We start from the raw sequence: 25623 nt of genomic DNA, 5'->3' as shown, positions 1-25623 counted from the left end.
AGATGAATTCTCGATTATCCAAAGTTTTCGATTATCCGAAGTAGGTTCGGTCCCAATTACTTCGGATAATCGAGGTTCTACTGTACAAGCAGAAATTTTTCGTACATCCACACCATCTTTTGCTCTTTGTTTAGTTTTGTGCTGTTTAATTGTAATATTGAGCACAGCTGTACAAAGTTTTCGAATAGCACATTTCAAATTAAAAATTTTATGCGCAATAAATAAGTAATTTATGTCACACCACGCACCCGAAAATGCATAACGTTGAATAAAGCTATATAATTAAGACTGAGATATATGGCAAAAACAAAATTTTTACTATTTGAGAAAATTTATTGAAAACATTAAAAAAACTGAAAATTGCCAAAACTTCTACTCATTTGTGGCAAAAGAAAGAAGTGTACCACACACCTCAAACTTTGTATGGGAGTTTAATACCACCAATGTTACCTTTTCCACGCAACTCATCATCGAAAATAGAAACATACCATTTTTACTAATTTTGACTAAAAACATGAAAAAACAGCATTTTTTCGAAACTTCAACCCAATTGCGGCAGATCAAGAAATTGTTCAAAAAAATTCAATTTTTTTATATGCACTTTGCTCCACCAATGGCACCTTTCCTGCACTACCCATCATTGAAATAAAAAATAAGTTTTTTCGGCCCACCCTACTGTATACTGCCATGCTAAGCAAAAAGGTGGAATCTGCAGTTGAGCTCAAGCTAAGATATTGTGTTTTAATGTTTGGCTCTTCCATATATTTGATTCAGATGTCTTTTTTATTTTCTTTTTTTTAGAATTTTTCAAAAAAAAAAAAAGAAAAAAATTGTTCTTGATCAAATGATTGTAAAACATTTTATTTATTAAGTAAAGTACGAAACGGAGAACAACTTAGTTATAATAAATCAGTTTTGTTCAAAAGTGCTGGTATGACAGCTTTTACTACTGTGCTTAGCACGGCCATATGAATAAACTGAAACTCCAGTTTAAGTTTTGGTTCAACTTAAAAAAACCAATTTAGTTTTGATTTGGACTTAGACTGGATTGGAAAAAATCAAAACTCAATAGCTTTTATTTTCAGACAGTAAAGTTACATTGTATTATTTTTCTTTCAAAAAAAATACATCAATCATGTACGAAAGTCGAAAATTTCAATTAATATTTCAAGTTTCAAAGGCAATCTAAAATAGAAAATGTAATTGTTATGTTTCGACACACATTACCCAATATTATTGGTTGAATGACGATTGACTTATTTCTGGTGTTTGACCACGAAAGCTTTCAGTTATAAAACAAAAAGTTTTTTTTTCTTATTCATCTTACCTTTATGTGTATTTCTGTCAAGCAGAAAAAGAAGATGTGTGGATAACATTTATTTTCAATGCTTAACCCTTTATGACCCCCCCCCCCCCCCCAAGAAACACAGAGCTATTAAGAAACCCTGATTTTATTCATAAAAAAATCATTTTTTCCAATTTTTCCCGAAAAAACCCGGTAAAAAAACGGTTTTTTCCCACCACTTCAAATTTTCGGAAATTTTACATCTCTAGTATAAATACAATATTGATTAAATTAATGCTTTTTTATTGTTTTATGCACAGTTTACTTTTCTTCTCTTTTTTTTTACTACGCACAAGCAGAACATCTTTTTCCAGATAACTACCAAGAAATGTAATCCTCTTAATGAACAATTTCAATTGTAAGAATTGTTTCTCCTAGAAAGCTTCTTAAATGAACTTTTTTGACTTTCATTTCTACCACAGTAATGCTATTAATATTCTTATTAGTTAGCAAGATAACGTACAAGATAAATAATAAGCCTATTTTTTCCTGGGACTACTTGTAAGGACATGTTTTTTGAATCTTTCTGTGAACTTAGTATGGTGGGAAAGATGAAGTTACATGTGCTTACAACTCAATACAAGTTAACTTAGTAACATATACAAGTTGCTCTTGCAATACGAAAGTTCTTAATAAGAATTTTGGTATTGCAGTATGGACACAGAGCAATGAACAAGAGCAATTCTTCTTATTCTAGGGATCTGCAGGGCTTTTAAGAAATTCAGTGATATTCTCAATGTATGTTATGAAATGATGAACATGAATTTTAAAAATGGGTTCATAATCTTTAAAAGATGATGCTGTTTCCAAAGTAAATATGTTTTAATGTCTTCAGAAAGTTTCTTTCAAATGTATAATGCGTTTTTAATTGTAAAATAATATGAAATTATATTTAAAAAATTTTTTTAACTCTTTTTTTTTTTTCTTGACATAGGGTCTACAAGTGATCATTCTATTTCTGCTGTGCCAAACCCCAATTCTGTTTTTAACAAAATTGGAATCACTCCTGAATGTTCAATGTCCAGTAGTATCTCTTATGCAGCATCTATTAAACCACCTTTTTCATTAAATTCACAAATGCCATTGTTTCAGCCTGTAGCTTCGAAGCCCACAAGCATCATGTTTTCTCAGCCTCAGTATCAAGTCACAAACAATAACAACTTAAATCCTCAGAATTATGAATCTTTGTCTACAGCAGCTCTTAACGTTTCTACAAACATCCAACGTTTGCCAGCTAACTTGAATCTCTCAAATAATTGCATGTCTTCCCAACAGTTACATAACTCTGCATATTTAAATAGCCATGAGGATAGGTTTTCAACAATACCAAATTTACAGGCAGCTAATAATATGATGAATGCTGATCATTGTAAAAAATATGATGCAATGTCATATCAATCAAGTATGAAAAAAGAGGTAAATATATTTACTTATTGTTTAAATTTATCTATTTTTGTTTACTAATGAAGTGTGCTTGTTTTTCTCCACTTATTCCTCTTTTTGTCTAATATATATATATACACATACAGGGTGTTTCCTTTTAACCTGCAAGACCTTTATTTTCGCAACCGTTAGTCCTAGATGTATGCTTCCTATTGCAAAAATGTTTAAAATCAGATGCAGAGATAAGATATTGAAAATTTGAAGTAAAAATATAAATAAGTCAAAAAATACTAAATTTAACTTTTTATTCAGGCCCCAGGTCCCCTATTAAGAAAATAATATCCATTGAAAAATAATTCGAACACAAAAAGTTTGAAATTTTAGTACAACCAGTATTCACTAAGATATGAAACTCGGCGTTTTGTGACTTACACCACTTTTCACTCGCTGTCAATAACAACTTTTAGGGAGAAATATAGCTGTTAAAAAGTGCTTAAAATTATGTATGCTTAGAGAGTGGTTTTTCAAATTGTTCCAGGTTTTGTAGTGTGTTTTTGCGTATCACGGGATAACATTTGCATTTTTTTTTTTTTGAATAGCAATGAAAAATATAAATACCTTGTTTTTCTTAGTTTGATGACCTGTCATTCTTCTGAAAGGGTGATAAGTTCCCATCTCAACTTTAGTATTGTCCTTAAAACTTGGAACTGGAGTATCTCCTTGAGTTTTGGTCACACAAATGTCAAGTTTTTTGTGTCAGTAATAGTTTTTAATTGAGATTATTTCTCTAAATATTTAGGGCCCATATAAAAAGTTAAATTTTGTATTTTTTGACTCGTTTTTATTTTTGCTTCAAACTTTCAATATCTTATCTCTGCATCTGATTTTGAACTTCTTTACTATTGTGGAAGTATGCATCTAGGACAAACGGTTGCGAAACTAAAGATCTTGCAGGTTAAAACGGAACACCCTGTATAAAGGTGACTGTGTTTCTTTGTTTATTTCTTTCTTTGTACCCGATGGCCAGAAGCCCCCATAGCACCTGCAGCTCTAAAACTTGGCACAAAATTCAAACGTACCCCGGGGGTGTGCACATCAAAGCCGAAATTCTAAATTTCTAATTAGTTTTTTCTTAATTAAATGTTTTATGTGATTTTTAGCCCTTTTTTTTTTGTTCAATTCGTCACAGACCCCCAACCAATCGCGCCAGGTAAATATTTTTTGTACTATAGTATAGGAAATTTAATTTCAAATATGATGACCAAAAATTTTTTAAAGATTGACCTATTTTTGAATTTTTCATGAATTTTTGAAAATACTTTTATTTTGCATTTTTTAAAACTTTTTTCTAAACCCATCCCGCCAAAAGTATGAGAGACTTCTTTCTGAAACTATAGTGTGTAGTAGTAAAAACATTTCTTCCTCTTCAGAAAAAAAAAGGTTCAAAAATGTGCAATAGGTTTTTTTTAAAGAATTTTTATGAAATTTTGAAAAAACCGTTATTTTTCACTTTTTTTTAAGTTTAATTCTTTCTAAACGCGTCCCACAAAATGTATGAGAGATTTATTTCTGAAAATTTAGTATGTAGTAGTCAAGACATTTTACCTTCTTCAGAATTTTTTTTTATTTCAAAAATATGCAATAGCTTTTTTTTTTATAATTTTTAAAAATTCAAAGTGACTTATTTCTTTTCTACCGTTGCTCCAATCAGTGGAAAAAAAGTGTTCTTCCATCTGTGACGTTATGATAGGGCATTCTCAATTGTTGTGATGTCATGCCTGGATTTCAATTTGCTTCCCCTTTTTTTAGCTATTGCTAATGGTAGCACTTGCTTTTTCTTCATTTAGGAATTCTTTCTTTTTTTCAATCCCCTCTTCCCCGCCAGACGTTTCGCTGTATCTATTTCAGGTTACATATTTGTGAACTTAATTTAGATAAAATAGTGAGGTGTTTTTTTTTTTGCAAACACTACTTTTTACTAACTATGGGAACAAGGAGAGAGCTTTTTATGTGCTATTTACTTTAATGAATAAAGTGCAGTTTTTTAATGATATTTGTTTAGATTAGGAAATGGGCAAGGAAGTTAACATAATTGGAGATGGATAAAAAAAATTACGAGATAGATTGTATAGTTAGATAGCCGCCGAACACGGCAATTTCGGTGTATAAAGGTGAATGGCACAAAATGCAACTGTAAATGGGTATAGAAAATACGAAAAAGATAGCTACAGATTAATTAATGCTGCTGCCAAATTTTATTTGTTTTTCAAACTCCTAAGTTTTTGTGTTTTGTCCTTAATTTTAATTTAAAATTTCTATTGTCTAATGTTGTTACTGTAGTACTGTAGCGACAATAGACAATAGAAAGCTATATGTAGTTCGTAGCTACTGGAGTAGCTACATTTTTTGATAGTTTGTAGTATAGCTCACTACTTAAAAAAAAAAAAGTAGAGTCGCGAGTAGTTTGCTACAAAAAAAAAAGTTCGTAGCAATTTCTGAAAACTACTTTTAAATAAAGTTTTTTAAAAAATGAGGTTTCAAACAATCTGACTGGTGCAAGTCTTATGCAAGTAAAACTTGCATCAATCAGATTTGTAAGACTCTGAGAAATACGAGCTGAAATGAGACATAGTTTGATGCCATACCTTCTATCTGTTTGATGCCGTTAGTTTGTTTGGCATCGAATTTTTCACATTTCTCCAATATTGGTCTTGCGTAGCACATGGGTTAGAAAGAAAATAATTAATTACTGACAAGTAGTACCACGTTTGTGTTTGCTGTCAGCAGAGAATGTCCCATGGAGGAACTATTTAGATGTCTATGAGAGTATTGTACCAATATCCTCCTAATATGGAAGCTACTGTAAATGTTATGAAAGAGGATGATAATGATCTGCCTTGGCCGTCTAACAACAAATATTTCAGTGTTATAGAAATGTATGATAACAGAAATTTTTCCGTTTCATGCAAATCTCACCAGCTAAGCAAAAAGCTTTCAGTATGAATGCCGTCCGCATATGCAGTCAAATCTCAACTTACGTGAGGGATGGGTTCCAAGACTCCTCGCGTTGGTTGAAATTTCACATTATGGGAAAGTATATCTATACCATTTTTTATTAACATACCAATTGTTTTAGACATTTGAAAACATCCTTCAAACTATTTTAACCCATTTTTTAACTTCCTATTACCAAATTTAAACAGAGAACTGAAATTTTACTGAATTAAAAAAAAAAAAAGCTGTGTTATTGAATAAAAACACGGTTTGGATGCCCAAAATCAATGGGAGAGAATGGCATAAAATGAAGCAGTACGATACGTATAGTATGTAGCAATAATAAAATGCAGCACTTCAATAGTACTGTACATTAGATACAGTAATTATATTCATTGCCCTTTTTAGTTGTTCAAGCATATCGAAAATCTTTACATTTCTTTAGTTGCCAGAAACTTTCTATTTTTCCTTCCTTTTTAAAACTTTAGATAAACAGCTTGCTGATGTAAAAATTATGTTTCATCAACTTCATATTTAGAATAAAAAAGATTGCTCAATATGTTTTGTATTGTATACTAATGAGAAAATTATAAGTGTGCAAACTGAAAGCGGATGCTAAAAGATTGCTTCACAGTTAGAGCAAAATACTTGCATTAATACATGTGGCACTGAATAAATGTAAAAATGATCTGTAATCACAGTGTTTTTAACATAAAATAGCCGAATAGGAACAGTTGTGGACCATTTGAAATTTTTTTTTGTTTAATTTAAGGAAAAGGTTTTGGGTTTTATGTCTTCTGTGTTTTGTGATTCCAAAATTAGAGCCCTAAACGTCTGTTAGCATTTTTAATGATTAGAAATATTAATGCCTCTGCTCTAAATATTTTATATTACACATTGTTTCATGTTTTATGCATTTTGTTAATTAACAATTAAGCTTTATTTCGTAAAAGAAGGAAATTGATCTAAAGTGTAACTACTTTTGTAAAAGTTTCATGTTTTTTAGATTGTTTAAGCATTGTTAGTAGATGCTGAAATGTGTAGATCCTGCTTTTAAAATCACTTTAGTATAGTCTCTACAAGGTGGCTTTATAATGAGTTTTAACTGTTTATGAGTCAGTGGGGACATGTGGGTTTTTCAAATGTAGATTTACAACGCAATTTCAAAAATTACATGTGAAGCTATGGCATGAGTCATTTTCAAAATGTTGATACATATACTGTGTCACTGTGAAAAAGACTACTACTCTTAATATGCTATTTAAAAGTGATTATAAATATTAAATTTCTTTATGATACACTAAAATTCCTAATATAAGGGGGGAAAAAAGAAACACTTGTGTAATTTTATCTTAAAGCTACAAACTTTTGTTTCTCATAGATTTAAAAATAGTTATTCCTTATCAGTATTTTAGAACTTAATAATTTTTTTCTCATTCTTTTACTGTAGAAGGATAATACGTTTGACATTTTGTAAATTAAATTACTATTATTTTCGATGTCTGAGATTATTCCTGAACAGAAACCTTTTTTCGTAAAGATGTTGAAAAAAGCACTTTGTCCCTCAAATTTTGTCAAGTCTATTACCAAGGTATAAGATCATGAAAAAAAAAAAAAAAGGTTTGCAATTTTACCAAGAGTTAGCCACACATTTTCACTAAAATCCCTCATACAAGTTAAGTATTTACATATAGCCATTTCCTTTTCTGTTGGAAAAAAAAGTGTAGAAAAATAAACAATATATTTAAAAAATAAGTATTTGCAAATTATGTAAATTTCTTTGTAAAATACTTTTATTTATAATTAATGCTGGATTCCAAATGTGATGCAAAAATCTTAACTAACAGAATTCTTTCTGAAACAAACACTTTATTACTGTTGTAAGTTATTTTATCCACTTGTATCACCTATTGTTTCTTCTAGTAATGTCAAGGTTATGAAATTTCACTTTTGTCTCCAACTTCTTATTATGGATAAGTTTTGTATTTGTGCACAATGGGATGATCTCTGGCAGTACATGACTGATTTTAAAATTTTGTGCCATAAGTTTGATCAATGTTCTATTATTTATTTCAGGATTCAGAGTGTCAAACATTATCACTTTTGCAACAGAAGAAAAGAGAATTATTAGCCGAATTGGATAAGGTAAGCTACAATAGAAACTATACTTCTACTTCTGAAAAATGTCTTATTTCAGAAGTAGAGTCCTCAGTATGTATTTATTTTTCCTATGAATTATAGTGTGCACTATATCAGCCAGAGTTCAACTTTGGGGTACTCTTTTTTGATCTGCAGTTTAGATTTAAAAAAATCCCTTAACTGTATATAAATTATCATACAAAGATTACTAATGGATCATTCTCCAGAATGAGTAACTTTTGAACAAAAATATTTTTCAATATCTTTTTTTTTTTTCATTCTTACATGAAAGTGTTATTTACTAAAAGTAACCATAAACCATGACCCAGCTAAATTCCAATTATTTTACTTGTAATTAAAAAAACTAAAAAATACCTTGTTCACAGAAATTAAAAAAAAAAAAAAGATTAGTGTTTAGTGTTTGAAAAGAGCCCAATTTGATATCAAAGATGTAATTTTGTAAATTGTGCAGACAATGAACAATTTTAATGATTAGTATGAATCTAATATCAAGTTTTCTTAATTAAAGTACGGCTTAAATTTATTTTTTTAGTTCAAATACAGTAGAGTCTCGAAAATCCAAGTCACGAAAGGTTCTGCTTAATCCAAGGTGCTTTATTTATATTTTAAGCTTAATTTTTTAGTCTCTAAAAAATATTTTCATTAAAATCTGAAAATAGAAATTTTGCTACTGTAAAATTAATTAACCCTACAGTAAATAATGAAAAGACATTGAGAAGTTTGTTTCAATATCCCCCAAAGTGGGACGAAATATTCATCGACTATAAGATATGTATTACGACTACAAGATATGTATTCAGAGATGCCTTGGAGATAACTTGATACGCAAAATTGACGTTGATTTTCAACAAAGAACATGTTAACATCCCTTTTGGAGTATCTGATTGCAATAAAGAAAAGGAGGAGCACAACTTCATGCCACATGAGTTTCAGAAACGAAATTTACACCTTTCACAATTAACTGTTTTTGTGTTATTTTGGTTGCTTAAAACTGTGGGCACATAAATACAAACGGATATCATGAAAAACTAAAGTCATAATTTCTTTAGACGCAATTAAAGCATAAATTTTTGTTGAAATTTGAGTAATAAATTTTTCGTGAAAAAAAAAACTTCCTTTTCTTTGTACAAGGAAGTAAAATGTGACCCTCCTTATGTCGTTCAAGTAGTGTCAATTTTCAATATGAAAGAATTTTCAAGATAATCTGAGTTTTCAGTAATCCGAGGTGACATTAGCCCAAATTAACTTGGATTTTCAAGACTCTACTGTATGTGTTAAATAATATAGTATTAATGTATTTCAAAATCAGTAAATTTAAGGATATAATGGTAGTTTATAATTTTTGTAGAGTGTCTAAAATTGATGTATTTCCTTTCCATCATTTATTCTCACCTCCGAAATAATGAAATTAACAATGGCTATCACAAAGGTGAGGAATTTTCTATTAATATAGGCCTAATGGATGCATTTCTTAGGGAAAGAAATGATTTTTTCGTTGCTACAATCTACTCATATTGAGCATATGAAAAAATGTAAACTTCTTTTTTTACATATATTTACGTAACTGAAATTCAAGTTCAAGGAATTCCAAATGATCACACTTAGTTTTTGAAACAAAATCTATCTTTTTGTTTTTTAATGAAAATCTCACAATTTCTTTATGACCGAAAAGAAACAAGGGGAGTAGGAAATAAAATGAATAGGAAATAAAATGTGATGCCATTACTGCCATCTGTTAATGAGAAGGACATTTTGTGTTTGGGTTGCGGAGATGAGAATTTATTGTGTGACTAATTCCTTATCCTACTAAAACAAACTAAAACACAGTATTAAAAAACTAAATATACCTAACAATATAAGTATATAGTTAAGTATAATTATACAATTAGTATTTGAGACACTTGTGGAAGAAATAATAAATTAGCTAAAGTTACATGTGTCCAAAAAAGTATGTTCGAATTTTTTTCATCAGTCTACAATGCACACCTTACATCTTTGGCACATGGAACTCCGAACAGTCTGGAAGACTTCTGACAAATCTCAAATTTCTCGAGTCGGGAAAGTATTTCCGACCCATCATTGCTATATGATTTTGAGTGGTCAGGATGCTACCCCTCTTAGAAGTTCTAAACCTAGTTTTAACTGTGGCACCCTGTATATATATATATATATGAAAATATTATGCACAATATTTTCAGTCTTGTGTTTTTTTTTCTTTTTTTCAGTTGTAAGGTTTGCTTTTCTAACTTTATTGCTATTAATAATAAAAAGAATCAGCTTATAGGAGTTTTGAATCTAATAGATGTTTTTGTCATCTGTTAGATTCAAAACTATTATATAGTTTTGTCATACAGATAGATATTTTTGTCATTTACTGTTAAAAACATCTTTTTCCTGACTTTCTTTAAAATGTAGTTAAATCTACTTCAAAAACTGAATCACCAATTTCAATCTTTGGCATTCATTTGTTGCATTTTTTTTTTTTTTTTTTTTTTAAGAATAAGTACTCTCCTTTTAAACTGTAAAGTTTTCTATGTTATTTCTTAATTATCTTTCTTAAGCATCATCCTGATGAGCTTTTACTCAAATTAAGTGATAAGTGTAAAATAAAACAATTAGATTAATTAAACATTTTATTAAATATTTTTTCTAACAATAAAATGTTAATGTCCGTTTTTAAATTATTGAATAAGCTTATCTGTTTTAAAGGGTATTAGAACCAATTTCTTTCTTCAGGCTGTTTTTGTATTGTATAACTAGTCATTGAAGATTAAAGTAACTATGGTATTGGGTAATATATATGAAATTAATCCCTTAACAATTGCAGGTATTGTGCTCTGAGATGTAGATGACATAGACATCATCACATGATCCAAAAGTACATTGAAAAATCTTTCCTTGCTCTAGAAAAGGTTACTAGAAATGCAGGGCTAACCAGGAATTTAGGGAATACCAAATACGTGTTTTGTGGAAAGAGAGACTATCTGGATGATTTCTTTAAAACCGAACATAGGTTTGAGAGTGTTAAAACGTGTACTTACGTAGGATCTGAGAATACCAAAATTAAATCAGCCTTGAAATCCAAAAAAAAAAAAAAAATTGTTCCTGCCATTCGCTGTCTATTTTATTTTTGAAACAAATTTAAATCCCACCTGGTTAAAAGAAAATCTAGTAAAACCTCTCGTAAGAACAGTATTATCATATGTGTCTGAAACATGTACTGAAACACTAACCACAATAGAAAAGAAATTGTTTGCAGTCTTTGAAAGGAAAGTGCTATGAACTATTTTCAGTAGTATCAATGCTAGTAAAAATTCACAAAGATTGAATTTTACTATTATATTTTTTGAGACTTTGATGTTTATAAATTTTTTTGAGTGAATAGAATGAGATAGGCTGGTCATTTGGTGAAAGTGGAGAGCTTTTTAAGAAGGCCAAGGCCCACAACGGGCTGTCGAGCCAGCTATGATGATGATGCTCTGAGAAAACAGAATGTCAAATCATTTAATAATTTAGGAGTCTTTCTATTTGTAAAAGGGCACAAAGGTTTCACAAAATGTTAAAATGACAATCAATTAAAAGAGATATGTCAATTTTTTTTATATATATGCATAAAATTTGCATATTGTACAATAAAATAAACGGTGTCAACGGCATAAATCAAATGACTTTTTGAAAAGAAATCCTTGGTCTCATAACTTAACCTTTTCAACACACCAATTTTTTCTTTTCAGAAAAAGTTAAATTAGGGCTTTAGTAAATTAAGTAAAGTTGGCAAAATTGGCATTAATGGGTAATAAAAAATTAGACTAAAGTAACAATGTAAGCACAGAAAACCAGTGGAACATGCAGTCCACTAAATTTCCAGCTTATTTATCCCATAGGGTCTTTTAGAAATGTCTACGGGACACATATGTTCTGATGGGGCTAAAAGGGGTCAACTTTAGAAATCATCTTGAAATTTTTAAGTTTCATTAGTCAAACCTTTTTTGTACTCCCTTCAATACAATCTTTCTTCCTTATGTTGCTATTGTCCGTAGGGTTTATAGTACTGTAAAAATAGGGGTCGGACCCAAACATCCCAAAAAAAAAAAGCTCAAACCTGTTGCAAATTGTTTATTACCCTCCCAATAAAAACAGGTCAAAAGTCCCACCCCATTGTGCGTCGGGTTTGGGAATGGGGGGGGGGGCATCTAAAAATTGCTGTTTTGGGTATTTTTTCGAAATTTTTAGAGTAAATATAAAGTGGTAATTTTTGTGTCATACTGAACTTAAAAGCATTAAAGTTGTTAACCCCCCCAAGAGAGATGGCACAGCCCACCAATGCTACAGAGCCCCCTATCCCCGTAAAACGCATTTCAAATGGAAGCATTATTTTATGCAAAAATATAAGAAATCCAGTGTGACCATCCTCCAAGTGCGATGGCGCATCTCCTCCCAAAGCTACAGCATCCCCCCACCCAAATAAAATAATACCCCAAACCCCTCCTCCACCGCCCCGCCTCCTTTCCATTTCAAGTAGTAGTATTTTTTCAAGCAAATTTAAAATGCATTAAATCACTCCACAAGAACAGTAGCTCACCTCCCAAAACAAAATACTGATATACTTAAAGGTTAACCCTTCCCACCCTCTCTGATGGCACATTTGATTAAATGGTCATAAAAATTACACTGAACTGTCCCCCCCCCCCTTTTACTATATTGCTTTTTTGCAGTATTTAAAATCAAAATTTTTAGTTTGCGTTATGACATGCATGCTTCAAATACATCAGCAGATTGAGATAAACTCTTCGTCAGAACTGGAGTTTTCAAATGATTTCTCCTCTAAGCTTGTAACAAAAAGTCTTTGTTATCAAGATCTTTTTTAGAATCTACATCCTTGGCAAAATCGTTATTGTTGTAGTTTTGTCTAACACAGTTTGAGCATATAGTTGAGCACTTCAGTCCACTTTCAGACTTTTCAAACATTCACTATCTCCAATGAACTGCTCAGAGGAAGCACAAAATATGAGGCGCAGAAAGTCTTCTAGAGCAGAAGGCTTGGCTGTTGTAGACTCAGATCATATTTCTGTGGTGTTTTCTCCTTCTTTGTACCCATCAAAAATGACACTAGCTTTCCCATACCTATAAGTGACATATACACTGCATTGCTGGCATATTTCCTTGAAGCTTGCAGATCATTACCGAAAAAAAACCCCCTTGATCGAGAAGCTATCTTCCATCTATAGCATATGTGACACCAGCTGTTTGTTTTGTGATGGTGGATGGATCTTTTGCTTCAGATAATATAACACTTTAACAATACAGGATTTCTTTCATTCTGAAACCAGATTCAACGAATACTGATGGAGGATCAGCGCGTAACTCATACTAGAAGTTTTTAGCAATTTGTTATTCCATCTTTACTGTTCATACCATATGGTGCAAAAGACGGTTTGGGCTTACGTATCTTTACAGACAGTAACTACTCTCATAACAGAAGCTAGAGACATAACTGCATACCTCCTTTACAAAGAAATACCACTAAATTTATTGCCTTCCATATCCTTTTATGTTACTACCCGGATGTTAAAGGCCACATCACATTTCACCTTTTTATCAGCGATCGACCAGTATCGGTGAGCAACACCACTAGTAACTTGAGTCAATACCCATAGAGAGGGAATATCAGTATTTAGCATTCTACTGTTGTATTGCTCATTGTTCTCATCAAGACTTCTTTTATCGTTGAATCACTACAGGTTCTGGATCACATAAATTTGTCATTGCGTTGGATGGTTGGGTAATTAACTGATGTAACGCCTTTATCAAAAAAAATTTTATCGCATAATGTACTTAAAAGTTTCAGATAGTGTTTCAAGTATATGTGCGCATATTTAGCATAATTCACATAACCGACTGCGTAAAAGAAGGGCAGCTTGGTGTTTGCAAACGAGAACCCCCGCCGACTTAGCAAGTGCAGAATTGCAGCATTGCCTGTCTCACTATTGGCAATTTCGGTTTATTCCCTTTACGCTGATGGCAAAATATTATAGAAAAGTTGAAGTGAATTAATTAAGAAGAAGGAGGGAAACTTCAGTCAATTTGGACCCTTTTTTATGTTACACAGGGATTTTGTTTTAGATGTCACTCCAGCGCTCTAAACAGTTTAATAGCTCCAGTCACAACTAAATTGGTTACTGATCTCGCTTAGATCTTTTAGAATTATCCTTCTGACATTACTATATCATTGTGGGACATTTTGTACTTCGGAAAAGTTTAAAATCAGTGAAATTTTTTCTGGAATTTCACAGCAATTGTTGATTTTAGAATGCAAATTCAGGGTCTTCCCCCCCACCCCCAAAGTAATGGCGCACCCCTCGAGTGTGACGGTGTACCCTTCCAGAATAAAAGACCTCAAAAAAGAAAGAAATACCCCTTGAAAAAACTGCCTTAAAAATTCCAATGATGCAATCTGCGCCATGGACGCCGCCTCCCCCGCCTGTGCACCCCGGTTAATTAGCATTTTTTTCTATGACAGTTTATTATTTTACTATTATAGAGTGTGATTTCTGCGACTTTTGAGTGTTTTTTTTAAGTAATAGAAATTATTTTTATTTAAAAAAAGGATTTTTCGCCCCCCCCCGTTTCCCCCAAAACCCGACGCGCAAAGTGCTGGGACTTTTTACCCCTGCTTGCTGGAATGGTAAGAAGTAATTTGCAACAGGTTTCAGCTTTCTTTTTTTTGGATGTTTGGGTTTGGCCATTTTTTGGGCTAATTTTACTGTACTATTATCCTCACTTGATCAGTTTCGTGAATTCAAATTATCTCTTCTTACTCAATCTAAAGATCCTAGCTTTTATCAATGGCCAGTGGACACTTTAAATTAGTTGCTGCTTTTGAGGTAAAATTAAACTTTAAAAAAAAGTTAAACAAGTACCAAAAAAAAAAAGTATTTTAAAATATTCATCAAATGAAAAGCTTGAAATTTATAAATTTTATTTACTGTAACTTAGGTATGCACCGATAAACAAAATGGACGATACTAATTAATTGGGAAAAGGTAATTGACCGATGCCAAATAATCCGCTACCAATTAATTATAATAATTATTTTTATAACATTTTGTCCAAAAACTTTGTTTTTAATTACAATTTGAACTTTTAATACTTAACCAATAGTTTGTTTTTGCGAGCAATGATTTAATTTTCTCCATTTGAAAAATTTTCATACAAATGTTTCAAAATATTATTGAAATTCTGTAAACCAATTTTCTTATTAGTGTTAGTAAAATTTTATTCTGTTGTAAAATAGACATAAAATTCAAATATTTAGTAAGTAACCCATCTATATACACTTTTAATTTTGTATTGCTTCAGAGTGTTCATAAAATTAAAAAAAAAAAAATTAAAAGTACTAACGTTTTTATTGAATGAAAAGGTTGTAATTTTAAAAGTAAATTATAAAATATTTATTATAATTGGAAACAAAAGTAATAATAGCATACATAAATTGAGTTAAAAAAAAAAAAAGAATTCCGGTACTCCCTCAAATGTTTGAAGTTGGTGAGGGCAGACACACGAAAAGTTAACATCTCATAACCTATATTTTAATAAAAAATGCATTAATTCAATATTTTTAAAAAGAAATCATTTACCTTTTTAATTCCATATTTTTATTCTCATTATTTATCTATATAAATAATAATTTATAGTTACAAGTTGATTTTTGTGATAGAAAATTATATTTATTTGTTGTTAATTGAATGCACTCAAAAGAGTGTCTTGGTCTAATCATACTTAAAGTAATTTTAATTAAAATAATTTTTTGTGCTGTTAATCAGTAAAAATCGGCCAATTAAAAATAATTGGCAAAGTTGTGGATTACTAATTACTGCAGATTAATTGGTGCATCTGTACTGTAAATACACATATAAACAGTGAATATATAGATACTAACATATTGTTTCAAGAAAGTGGGTAAATAAAAATGTATTAGATGTTAAGATACCATTTCTGTCTGTAAACAGCAGTAAAACATATTTTTAAAAATATTGAAACATGTTCTTTGAAAAAAAAAAAATTGAACCGAAAAAAGTTACTTAAATTTTGTTGCATTTCATTTTCATCTCATGTAATAAGATTCTCCCCAGTTTGATTATTTTCCTCTTATGCTTCGGTATTTATAGTGACTACTATGCCATCCATATTAAATTTGTTTTGAATCACATACATTTGTATTAAATTGGATTTGCATCATATTATGAAAGTTTTTTGGAGAAATTTTCTGTTTTTTTCTTTTTTTATTTTTAAAGATATAAATTTGAAGTTTTAATTATAAATTTAATGTAAATTAATTAAGTTTCTTAAGTCTTACAAAAAACATTTAAAAATAAAATAAATAAATCCCATTTAATAAAATCTTATTTGAATTGTAAAAAGATCTGTTTTTGGATATTTAAAAAAACAGAAGAAACATGATTTTTTTACACCCTGAAATATAAGTAAAAGCAAAATATTATATATTCTGAGAAAAATATATACACTAGTAAAATGGCATTGTATTGCATGCATTGAAGCCTCATGCAAGTGTGTTTGTAAAATACCTTTAAAAACATTTCATCATATAACTTATGTTTCATAAAAAGTACTTAATACATCCTTCTGCTAGCTAATAGCAGAGGAATGTGGGACTAAGTGAAATAGAGTGATGTGAAATGCAATGGCAAAATACCTACTCTGTTTTTTAGCGCCAGCTATCTGGTAATATTTTAACAATGTGGAAACACATGTTGTCTATTCCAGTCAGGAAAATGTTTTCTCTAAAGATAAAAGCATGCAATATTTTGTTGCAAGTCAAAGAAAACAAATTTTTTTTTTTTTATTTTAATTTGATAAAGTTCTTGGTATTAACACTTTAAATAATTATTCAAAGCTACTATTATTTGGTGTAGTACTTATTTATTTAATATTAAGTTTATTTTTATTTTAATTTTTCTTTTACAATTAGTCGAAGGCATGTGAGGCAAAGTAGATGGGGCAGAGTAAAATAGTTCATTTTGTTTACTTATCCATTATTTATTAAATCACTTACACATTCATTTACATTCCTTTATTTAATAGTTCACTTATTAAATCATTCACCCATATTTTCTTTTTCATTGATTATTTTATTCACTTACTTGTTTTGTCTCATATATTGATTTATTCATTTATTTATTCACTTATTGTTTCATTATCTATTCAGTTATTCATTCATTTTTTATTTGCAAATTCATCTGATAAAAAACATTTTTTATAATCAAATAGAAAACATTTCATTTAGCAATATGTTTTATTTTTCACTTTGACCCATGCAAAAAAAAGGAAAGTTTTCTACCCTCCCCCTTCCATTTTTTTTTTTTTTTTTGAAAACACAAGTTTACTTCCAAAAATAAAAATGTTTTAATGCCAGTTTTATTTTTAATGCATTGTTCTTTCTTTATGTACTTTAATTTTCAAAATAAATTTCCAATTTGTTCACTTTGTTAAAGGTATATATATAAATTACCTTAACTATTTAACTTTACCCCATGTTCCCCTACTTTTAAGAGCCTCTTTCTGTGAGTTGTGTATTTTCACCTGCCCATTTTTCTGTTCTTCCTTTTTTTAATTTGCTCGTGTCTGCTTAGCATAATTATCCCTCTAGAGATGCAATGAAACTCATAAACAATACTCAACTCCTAAATGTTCAGTTTTGCTGCATCTTTAGCTTCTGAGTCATCAAAACTTACAAATGTTGAGATTACTGTATGCCATAATTGTTATTTTTTATACAACTTTAATAGGGCTCTTTGGATAGTGAATTGCTTACTATCTGAAGCAGTATGTTACAGTACAGTGCCGGCAAAAAAAAAAAAAAAAAAAAAATCTTTACATTTGGTTGGAAATTAAAAATTTTACATGCAAACTTCTTGTGATTATTTTACTTGGCATGCTCCCTAGTGATTTGGCCAAATACCAAATATTCGGTATTCAGCCAAATCACTAGGGAGCCATTCTAACTAAAATCGTGACTAGAAGTTTGCATGTATAAAGTTTTTAATGGCCAACCAAATGTAAAGATTTTTTTTGCCGGCACTGAAGCTTCATATTTTATAGTTCAGTTTTTAATTTTTAATTTTTTATTTTGTATTAGTTCTGCCCACATGAAGCAGATGAAGTTCCCTTGTATTCTCCTTGGACATCTAGAAGCATTTTGTCTTGTGAATCTTCTGTTAACTTTAAAAAAATTAGTGATAGATCTGCATTTGTTGGTGAAAATTCTTGCAATATAAAAGAAAAAAGTGATGCTAATGCAACGTAAGTTCAATTTATTATTACATATTGGGGAAAATCCGAGTGTTGCTCAGCTGCTAATTGATATTTTTCTTCAAGTCAGATGGCAAAAAATATTTTTATATTGTGTGAAGAAAAGTGCAGCTTTTTTAAACGAAAACATTAAAATGTAAAGACAAGATGTCTAAAGTTTTATTTTATCTGCTGCTCTAAAATCTTTACTAAGACTAATGTATCCAGGGTCTTTTCTGGGCAGAGTTTTTAATTGCATTTTTTATATTACAAGGGGTGTCACTAACTTTTATTTTTCTAAATTTGTGTCATGAAAACTTCCATCCAAATTATATCAGCTTTGAATTTTAAACTATTTATTTGATGAGAGATTAACCTTCTACCAGAAATAGGGTGAAACTTTTTGGAGAATGACGACAATTATGCAGTTTTTTAGTTTATTTACATTTACTGTTCTTTGCAACTCTTAATTATCACAAAAAATTGAGTAAAACTTCAGTAATATTGTATTACTAAGACTTAGAATTTACTATTATTAAGTTAAAAAAGTTCAAATGTTTATAACTTGAAAGAACTAGAATTCTGAGTGGAAAACTATTATCATTGCCCTGGTTTTGTTTTGATGGAGTGAACCTTAAAAAATATATGCTTAGATAAATAAACAAAGCTAACAAAGACAAAATTATGAAGATATTTTTTTTAATAATGAGAGAAAATGAAAGTTTTTAATGTTAAGAGCAGGAATCTGAGAAACTGTCACGCCTAGCATTATGAGGTAATTCATGCCATTTCAGATTTTTTCCAAAAAATTACCAATTATTACTTATCTTATTAAATGCCCAAATCCAGAATTCTTTGTTCTGCAGTTTAGTTGTTCAGTTTTTATGGGACCCTAAAGGTGAATGTGCGGCCACAAAAATTGTGCGGAATTTTAAGACATGGAAATTGCTGTGAGCCACAATAACAATTTGCTTCCAAATTCTTTTTGTGTATGATAGATAGAAGGTTCAAACTTTACAAAATGAATGCTAAATTCGTGGCAAGTTGTTGCTGCAATGTCAATGAAGGTCACCTAAAAGTGGCATTTTCGATGTTTTTTAGCATTTATGAGGTCCAAAAACAGATTGAACCTTTTAGTTGACATGGCAAAGGTACTGTTGCTTGAAAGGTAAGTATATGCACTTTAAAAAAATGCATAATTAACTGAGACAAGTTTAATGTGCTTTTAGTTACATTAGGCCGAAATAGGGAAAATGTCGCATTTTACTAATATTCAAACTGTCGTATCTCCTTGCGTGAACTACATATTGAAATATTTTTTTTGCTCTTGTCATGCCCTATTGCTGGTCTTACAAAACAAAAAATTCCATTGAGGCGAAATGCTTTAAAAGATTTTAAAAAATAACAACTTTGCCAATTTTTGTCGTCAAGGCTTTTTGCTTCTTCATACTATTTGCCTGAATTACTGGTATTTTAATAATAAAGTGTGCAATATAAATTGATATTTTATTGTTCTCTGACACATATATGATATTTCTGACATTCATTTAATTTAACATAAGACATTAATAACATTTAAATTTTGTATATTTACGTGCAAAGTGATTTAGTCAACATTTTCAATGTTATATTGAAAACTCTTTTTTCTTTAAACCAACATATAGTTCCATCTAAGACTCCTGAATGTGTTTTTATCATGGCACTTTAAATGGATCAGTAACAGATAATTTCTGTAAATATTTATTTAAGAAAAAAAGTCTTTTTTTTTTTGAAAACTTTGTTCTCAAGGATATTTTTTCTTCTTAAAGCTACTTAATTAAACTATTACATTTTAAACATTCTAATAAGAAATGAATGTAAAACAAATTAGTTTTTGTTCTTGACAAAGTATATTTTAAAACATTTTTGATTCAACTTCTAAAATTTACATCTGTATTGACTTCAGTAAAAAAATTTGCAACAAAACGAAATTATTTTTTTCCCTTGACTTTTGTATTCTTACCACTACATTATAAATAATATCAAAATATCAGAACAATAATACTATAGAAATAGAATTTCTAATGTTTTAAATTAAAAAAAAAAGAAAATGGAAATAGAAAAAGATAGAAAAACTCAGCCTATTTCTGTCGTCATAGTTTTTTGCTTCTTAATACTATTTGCCTGAATTGCTGTATTTATATTATATAGTTTGCAAAATAAATTGATATTTTAATGTTCTGTGACACGTTTGATATTCATTTAAATTTGCTCATGACATTTAACATTTACAAATTTTATGTTCAGGCGAGAAGTCATAAAATAAATGGATGAATAATTATTTTTCTGCTTATGCAAAATGGTGGATTTTGTCCGTGATATTTTCTTTTCCAGCATTTTCTACAATTGTGAAATGTAAAAGTTCATCATTGTCATCCATTTCAACATCAAAATATTTGGCCGTCCGTTTCTTTCTGCTAAAATATGACATAAGCTGTTCTTGTGTTAAATATTCTGCTGGGCTATACTTTTTCTTACCCTCAACATTTAAACATCTCATCATTTTTAAAACATTATGAGCTGTACATTTATTTGCTTTTTTTCTCCCTTTGTGAAGCACTCAAGAAGAAGTTGATTTTGGTTTAGCCATGTGACTTTTTTTTTTTTTTTGTTTTGTCTTTAGTGCCCACCTATATTGTGAAACCTGACTTGAAAACATTGCATAACTACTCGATGCAGTAGCACTTTCAGAAGAGTTGATAATAGGATAGCTTTTTTTATTTGTAAGATTCTCCATTCTTTTTGGAAATATCTTTTGAACTTGATCCATTCCTGATAGAAGTTTAGGAATTTTGTGCTCTCCTCTTGCTATCTGAATTGATAATTCATCGGCAGTTTTAAATGTGCAGGTACAGTTGTCTGCAGGACAAAACTGTAAACTTACAAATTTTTGGCCAATACATACTGATTTCTGTCTGATTTTTTTCTGAGCTAAATTTGCTAATTATTTGAAAACTGCAGTTAAAAGTTCAAGTTGCTATGTACAACTTCTTTCCCTGAACCAATTTCAAAATACTTCCAGAATATCATACTATTATTTTCAAATTTGATAGAATGGTATGTTTGGATATCTAGTATTGTAATTCTTTCACTGGAACATTCTTCTTTATTAATTTCAATATCTGAAATTTTGGCATTTTTGACGTGTCCTTCATAAGTAAGTGCGGTGATAGACATGTTTTGCTGATGCAACATCATGACGTTCAATATAATAACATTGAAAATGTTGACTAAATCACTTTGCATGCAAAAATACAAATTTTAAATGTTATTAATGTCTTACATTAAGTTAAATGAATGTCAAAAATATCATATATGTGTCACAGAACAATAAAATATCAATTTATGTTGCAAACTATATTATTAAAATACCAGTAATTTAGGCAAATAGTTTGAAGAAGCAAAAAGCCATGACGACAAAAATAGGTAAATTTATTATTTTTGTAAAAATTTTAAAGCATTTTGCCTCAATGGCATTTATTGTATTCGTAAGACCAATAATAGGGCATAACAAGGGCAAAAAATTATTTCAATATCTTGTTCGCGCAAGGAGTTATAACAGTTACTCCGGTTAGTAACATGTGACATTTTCCGTACTTTGGCTTAATATAACTAAAAGCACATAAACTTGCCTCCATTAATTGTGCATTTTTTTGGAGTGCATATACTTGCCTTTCAAGCGACAGTAGTTTTGCTGTGGCAACTGAAAAGTGCAATCTGTTTTTAGACCTCAAAAATGCTAAAAAACGTCAAAAATGCCACTTTTAGGTGACCTTCATTGATCTTGTGGCAACATTTTGCCACAAATTTAGCATTCGTTTTGTAAAGTTTGAACCTTCTATCCTTCATGCATAAGAAGAATTTGGAGGCAAATTGTTCTCGGCAACAATTGTGGATCATAGCAATCCATGTCTTAAAAATCCGCTCAATTTTTGCTGTGGTGCGTTGACCTTTAGGGGCCCAAAAAACTGAACTAAACTTCAGAACAAAGAATTCTGGATTTAGGTTTTTAACAAGATAAGTAATAACTGGTGGTTTTTTTGGAGAAAATCTGAGATGGCATAAATCACAAGCGTGTCACTCTCTCAGATTCTTGCTCTTAAATACTAAGATAAATATATTAGTAAGATAAGTAAAAAAATACTTACGTTGAATGTCTTTATAACAGTATAAAAATGAAATATTTACAGCGATTGAGAAAAATAAAAAAGTTTGTTATCCATCTTATACCGCAGAAAAAAATCTTTATTTAAGTGTGCAAAGAACGTGATTGATGGTCAAATGTATGTTTGAATTTAGTCATTTGTTCTTTTTCTACTGTAGAATGCATATTGCACAGTGGGGTTGAGCCAAAATTTAAACTTTTTTTTTACTTTGGTGGTATGCACTTCTTTGCCCTTCCAATGGATGTAAATAAACCAAATATAAAATATACTCAATTCAACTGTAGACAAAAAATAATTTAAAGAAAAAAAACCTGAAATAAGCTTTTTCTTTGAAGGTTTCGAATGACGTCTAGCCGTTCTGCCTTGATCAAAAATATTTTGATTCTGAAAGAGCAATGAATTAAGCCGGTTAAATGATTCAGAAATCAGCAAGCAAAATTAAAGATGCAATGTAGGAGGGCTGTTCAATAACTAATAAGACTAAATTTATAAAAAATACAGAGCAACTTTAATGGTTATAATTTACATGTTTTTATAAGAATAACATCTGCGGGACTAGGGTAACCGAACCATTCACAGTTATGCCTAAGACATCTCTCAGGTTAACTGAATTTTCTGAGCCCTTTAATGTATTTAGACTTTTTAAAATATTTTTCTCTTATGCAACAATATCTGATCTAACGTTTGGCTGCTTTTGAATCCTCTGAAGTAGTTAATTCTATTTTTATTTGCTAAAATTCAAAAAAAATTCTGACAAATAGTAACACGCCAAAAAATCTGATGATATCCAGTAACAGACAGGCTAAAACTATGAGTTATAGACAAGGTGAGTAATAGATAAAATTTGTTTTTTCTCTTAAAAATTTGAAAAAATGCTTCATTTTTAGTGCTAAAGCCATTTTGTAGGAACAGTTGTTGTTGGAGTCCAAACAAGGGCTTTTTTAAAAGGCTAGGAATACCACCCAAGGCACTACTAATGTTCATATCACTATCGCCAATCTCACAGATTTTGGATGTTCTAGGCTGTTGGATGCTGGGCATCCTGAACTGAAAAAGAACATGTGTATTCGCTACTGAGGTTCCAAAAAAAAAAAAAAAAAGGCATAAGAACAGACACCCTTTTGGACCAGTAACAGACACACTGTCTGACACTAGTCACGTTTCGTTTTCAATGTTAAACCCGTAGGTACAATCAAATTGAAGAAAAACCTCTTCTGAACAAAAAAAAAATATAAAGAATGAAAAAGTCTTCAGGGTGTCAGCAGTGTCTGTTACTAGAACAAGTTTTCTGTTGATGAGTAACAGATCTAGATAAAACTTGCATTAGAAATTATTGTACATAAAAGGTGATGCAAAAAACTGAAAAGAGCGTCGTAGTTCAAACATTAAAAAATACCTCTAGCATGCACTTTATCAAAGTTTTACAATGGAAAATGATGGTTGAAAACACTTACCATCTTAACTTAACCAATTTGCTGCAGCATGAAAGACCAGCTGATCTTGTGGTGGCTGTTCATAATCTCCCACCACTGCCTTGTAAATACCAATTGGTTCATGAAATTACATATTGCTGTCAAAATGAAAACACTTATTCAAAAATTAGCAATAAATTTATGTCCGAAAAAATTTCGCTACGAATCAACTGCCATATTTAGTGAAGGAAGAATACACATAATTCAGAAAAACAAAAAGAAGTTAGAAAACAACAAAGAGTTAAACAAGTACAAAATAAAACATGAAATGGAAACGTAAAAACAGAAAAAAATAACAAAGAAAGACATTACAATAACCACCTACAACAACCTAGAGAAAAAAATATGAGATCAAAGAAGAGGGCAACAAATTATTCTTCTGTATTCTGTATTTTTCTGTGTATTTTTCTGCAGTGTGGCAGCCATTCATTAATTGGTAGTCTTTTTTTGCCCTCTTTGATCTCATATTTTTTTCTTCGGGTTGTTGTAGGGGGTTATTGTAATGTCTTTCTTTGTTACTTTTTTCTGTCTTTACGTTTCCATTTCATATTTTATTTTGTACTTGTTTAACTTTTTGTTGTTTTCCAACTTCTTTCTGTTTTCCTGAATTATATTTATTTTTCATTTCGCTAAATATGGCACTTGATTCATAACAAAATTTTTTCGGACATAAATTCATTGCTAATTTATTAATAAACGGTTTCATTTTGACAGAAAATATGTATTTTTTGGATCTTTTTACTGAAATTTATTGCTTAACGGTTTTCTCTGGAAGGGAATCATGCAATAAATTTTGACTTCGAGTTCCATTTTGTCTTATTTTGCTTTTGTTAATTGCTTGTTTTGATATTTAAACTGTGTGCTGTCCATTTTCTTTGCTTTTACTGGGTGTCTTTACATTTAGAAGCTCACACCTTCGAATTGAAAAAGGGGTTCCTTGAAACCCTGAAACAGGTGTATTCTGTAATCTGTTTATTTGTGCTAAACAACGTTGGGTATTTCCTGTTATTGTAGCCTGTCTGTTACTCGACCCTTGTCTGTTACTGGAGACGTTACCCTAAATGCATTGATTCTAACATACTGTCCACTTCTTTAAAACTTGTGAATGTTAAGTTTGTGAGAGCTTTTTCAAAACCGCCTCCACAGAGTTTAGACATGATTTTGTGTTTCAAAATGTTTGTCTCGTAATGGTTTCTAGAGTTGAGGAAACAGCCAGAAATCACTGATGTAAAATAATACTGTGATTACCCTTGATGATAATAGCAGCAGTGTTAATCATCGTCTCTGTGATGAACGTTGAAGGTTGTCCCTCACGTTCAATATCTTCCATATTTTTCCTGCCTTCCTTAAAAGCTTTATGTCAGCAAAAAGTACTGACTCTAAACATTGCTTCATCGTTGAAAACTTCATGTATCATATCAAAGATCTCTGATGCTGAAACAAACTTTAATTGCAAAACTTTGTTCCAATGACATTTCCATTTTGACAACTGTCTGGGTTTTGTAGGTGCCAACTAACAGGCTTCAATTCAATCGCATGATACTCAGGAACATGAGTGTACATGCCAACTATCAGCTTTTGTTCAAATAGACAACAGACATTTTTCATGCCACAGAAATTGACATTCCGATGAGTGGTTTCACAGCAGTAAAATTAGTCTTATTACTCATTGAACAGCCTAAGTAAATGATGATGAATATTTCTATGATTGTTTTCTAAAATTGATGGTTTAAATAAATATCAAATGATGTGGTCT

At 30.3% G+C, this 25623-nt stretch overlaps 1 protein-coding gene across 1 annotated transcript in view; it reads left to right on the top strand.

The window, feature by feature from the left end:
• Nucleotides 1-25623, top strand: part of LOC129231200 (roquin-2-like) — a 100921-nt gene that overhangs the window by 43986 nt on the left and 31312 nt on the right. The window contains exons 11-13 of the mRNA XM_054865448.1: nt 2280-2761; nt 7799-7867; nt 18039-18202. Coding sequence (XP_054721423.1) covers nt 2280-2761; nt 7799-7867; nt 18039-18202 — 715 coding nt within the window. The remainder of the gene's footprint in view (nt 1-2279; nt 2762-7798; nt 7868-18038; nt 18203-25623) is intronic.

This window comes from Uloborus diversus, chromosome 10 (genome assembly GCF_026930045.1).
Source record: "Uloborus diversus isolate 005 chromosome 10, Udiv.v.3.1, whole genome shotgun sequence".
Classification (NCBI taxonomy): Eukaryota; Metazoa; Arthropoda; class Arachnida; order Araneae; family Uloboridae; genus Uloborus; species Uloborus diversus.
This window is presented reverse-complemented; position numbering and strand designations above follow the sequence as displayed.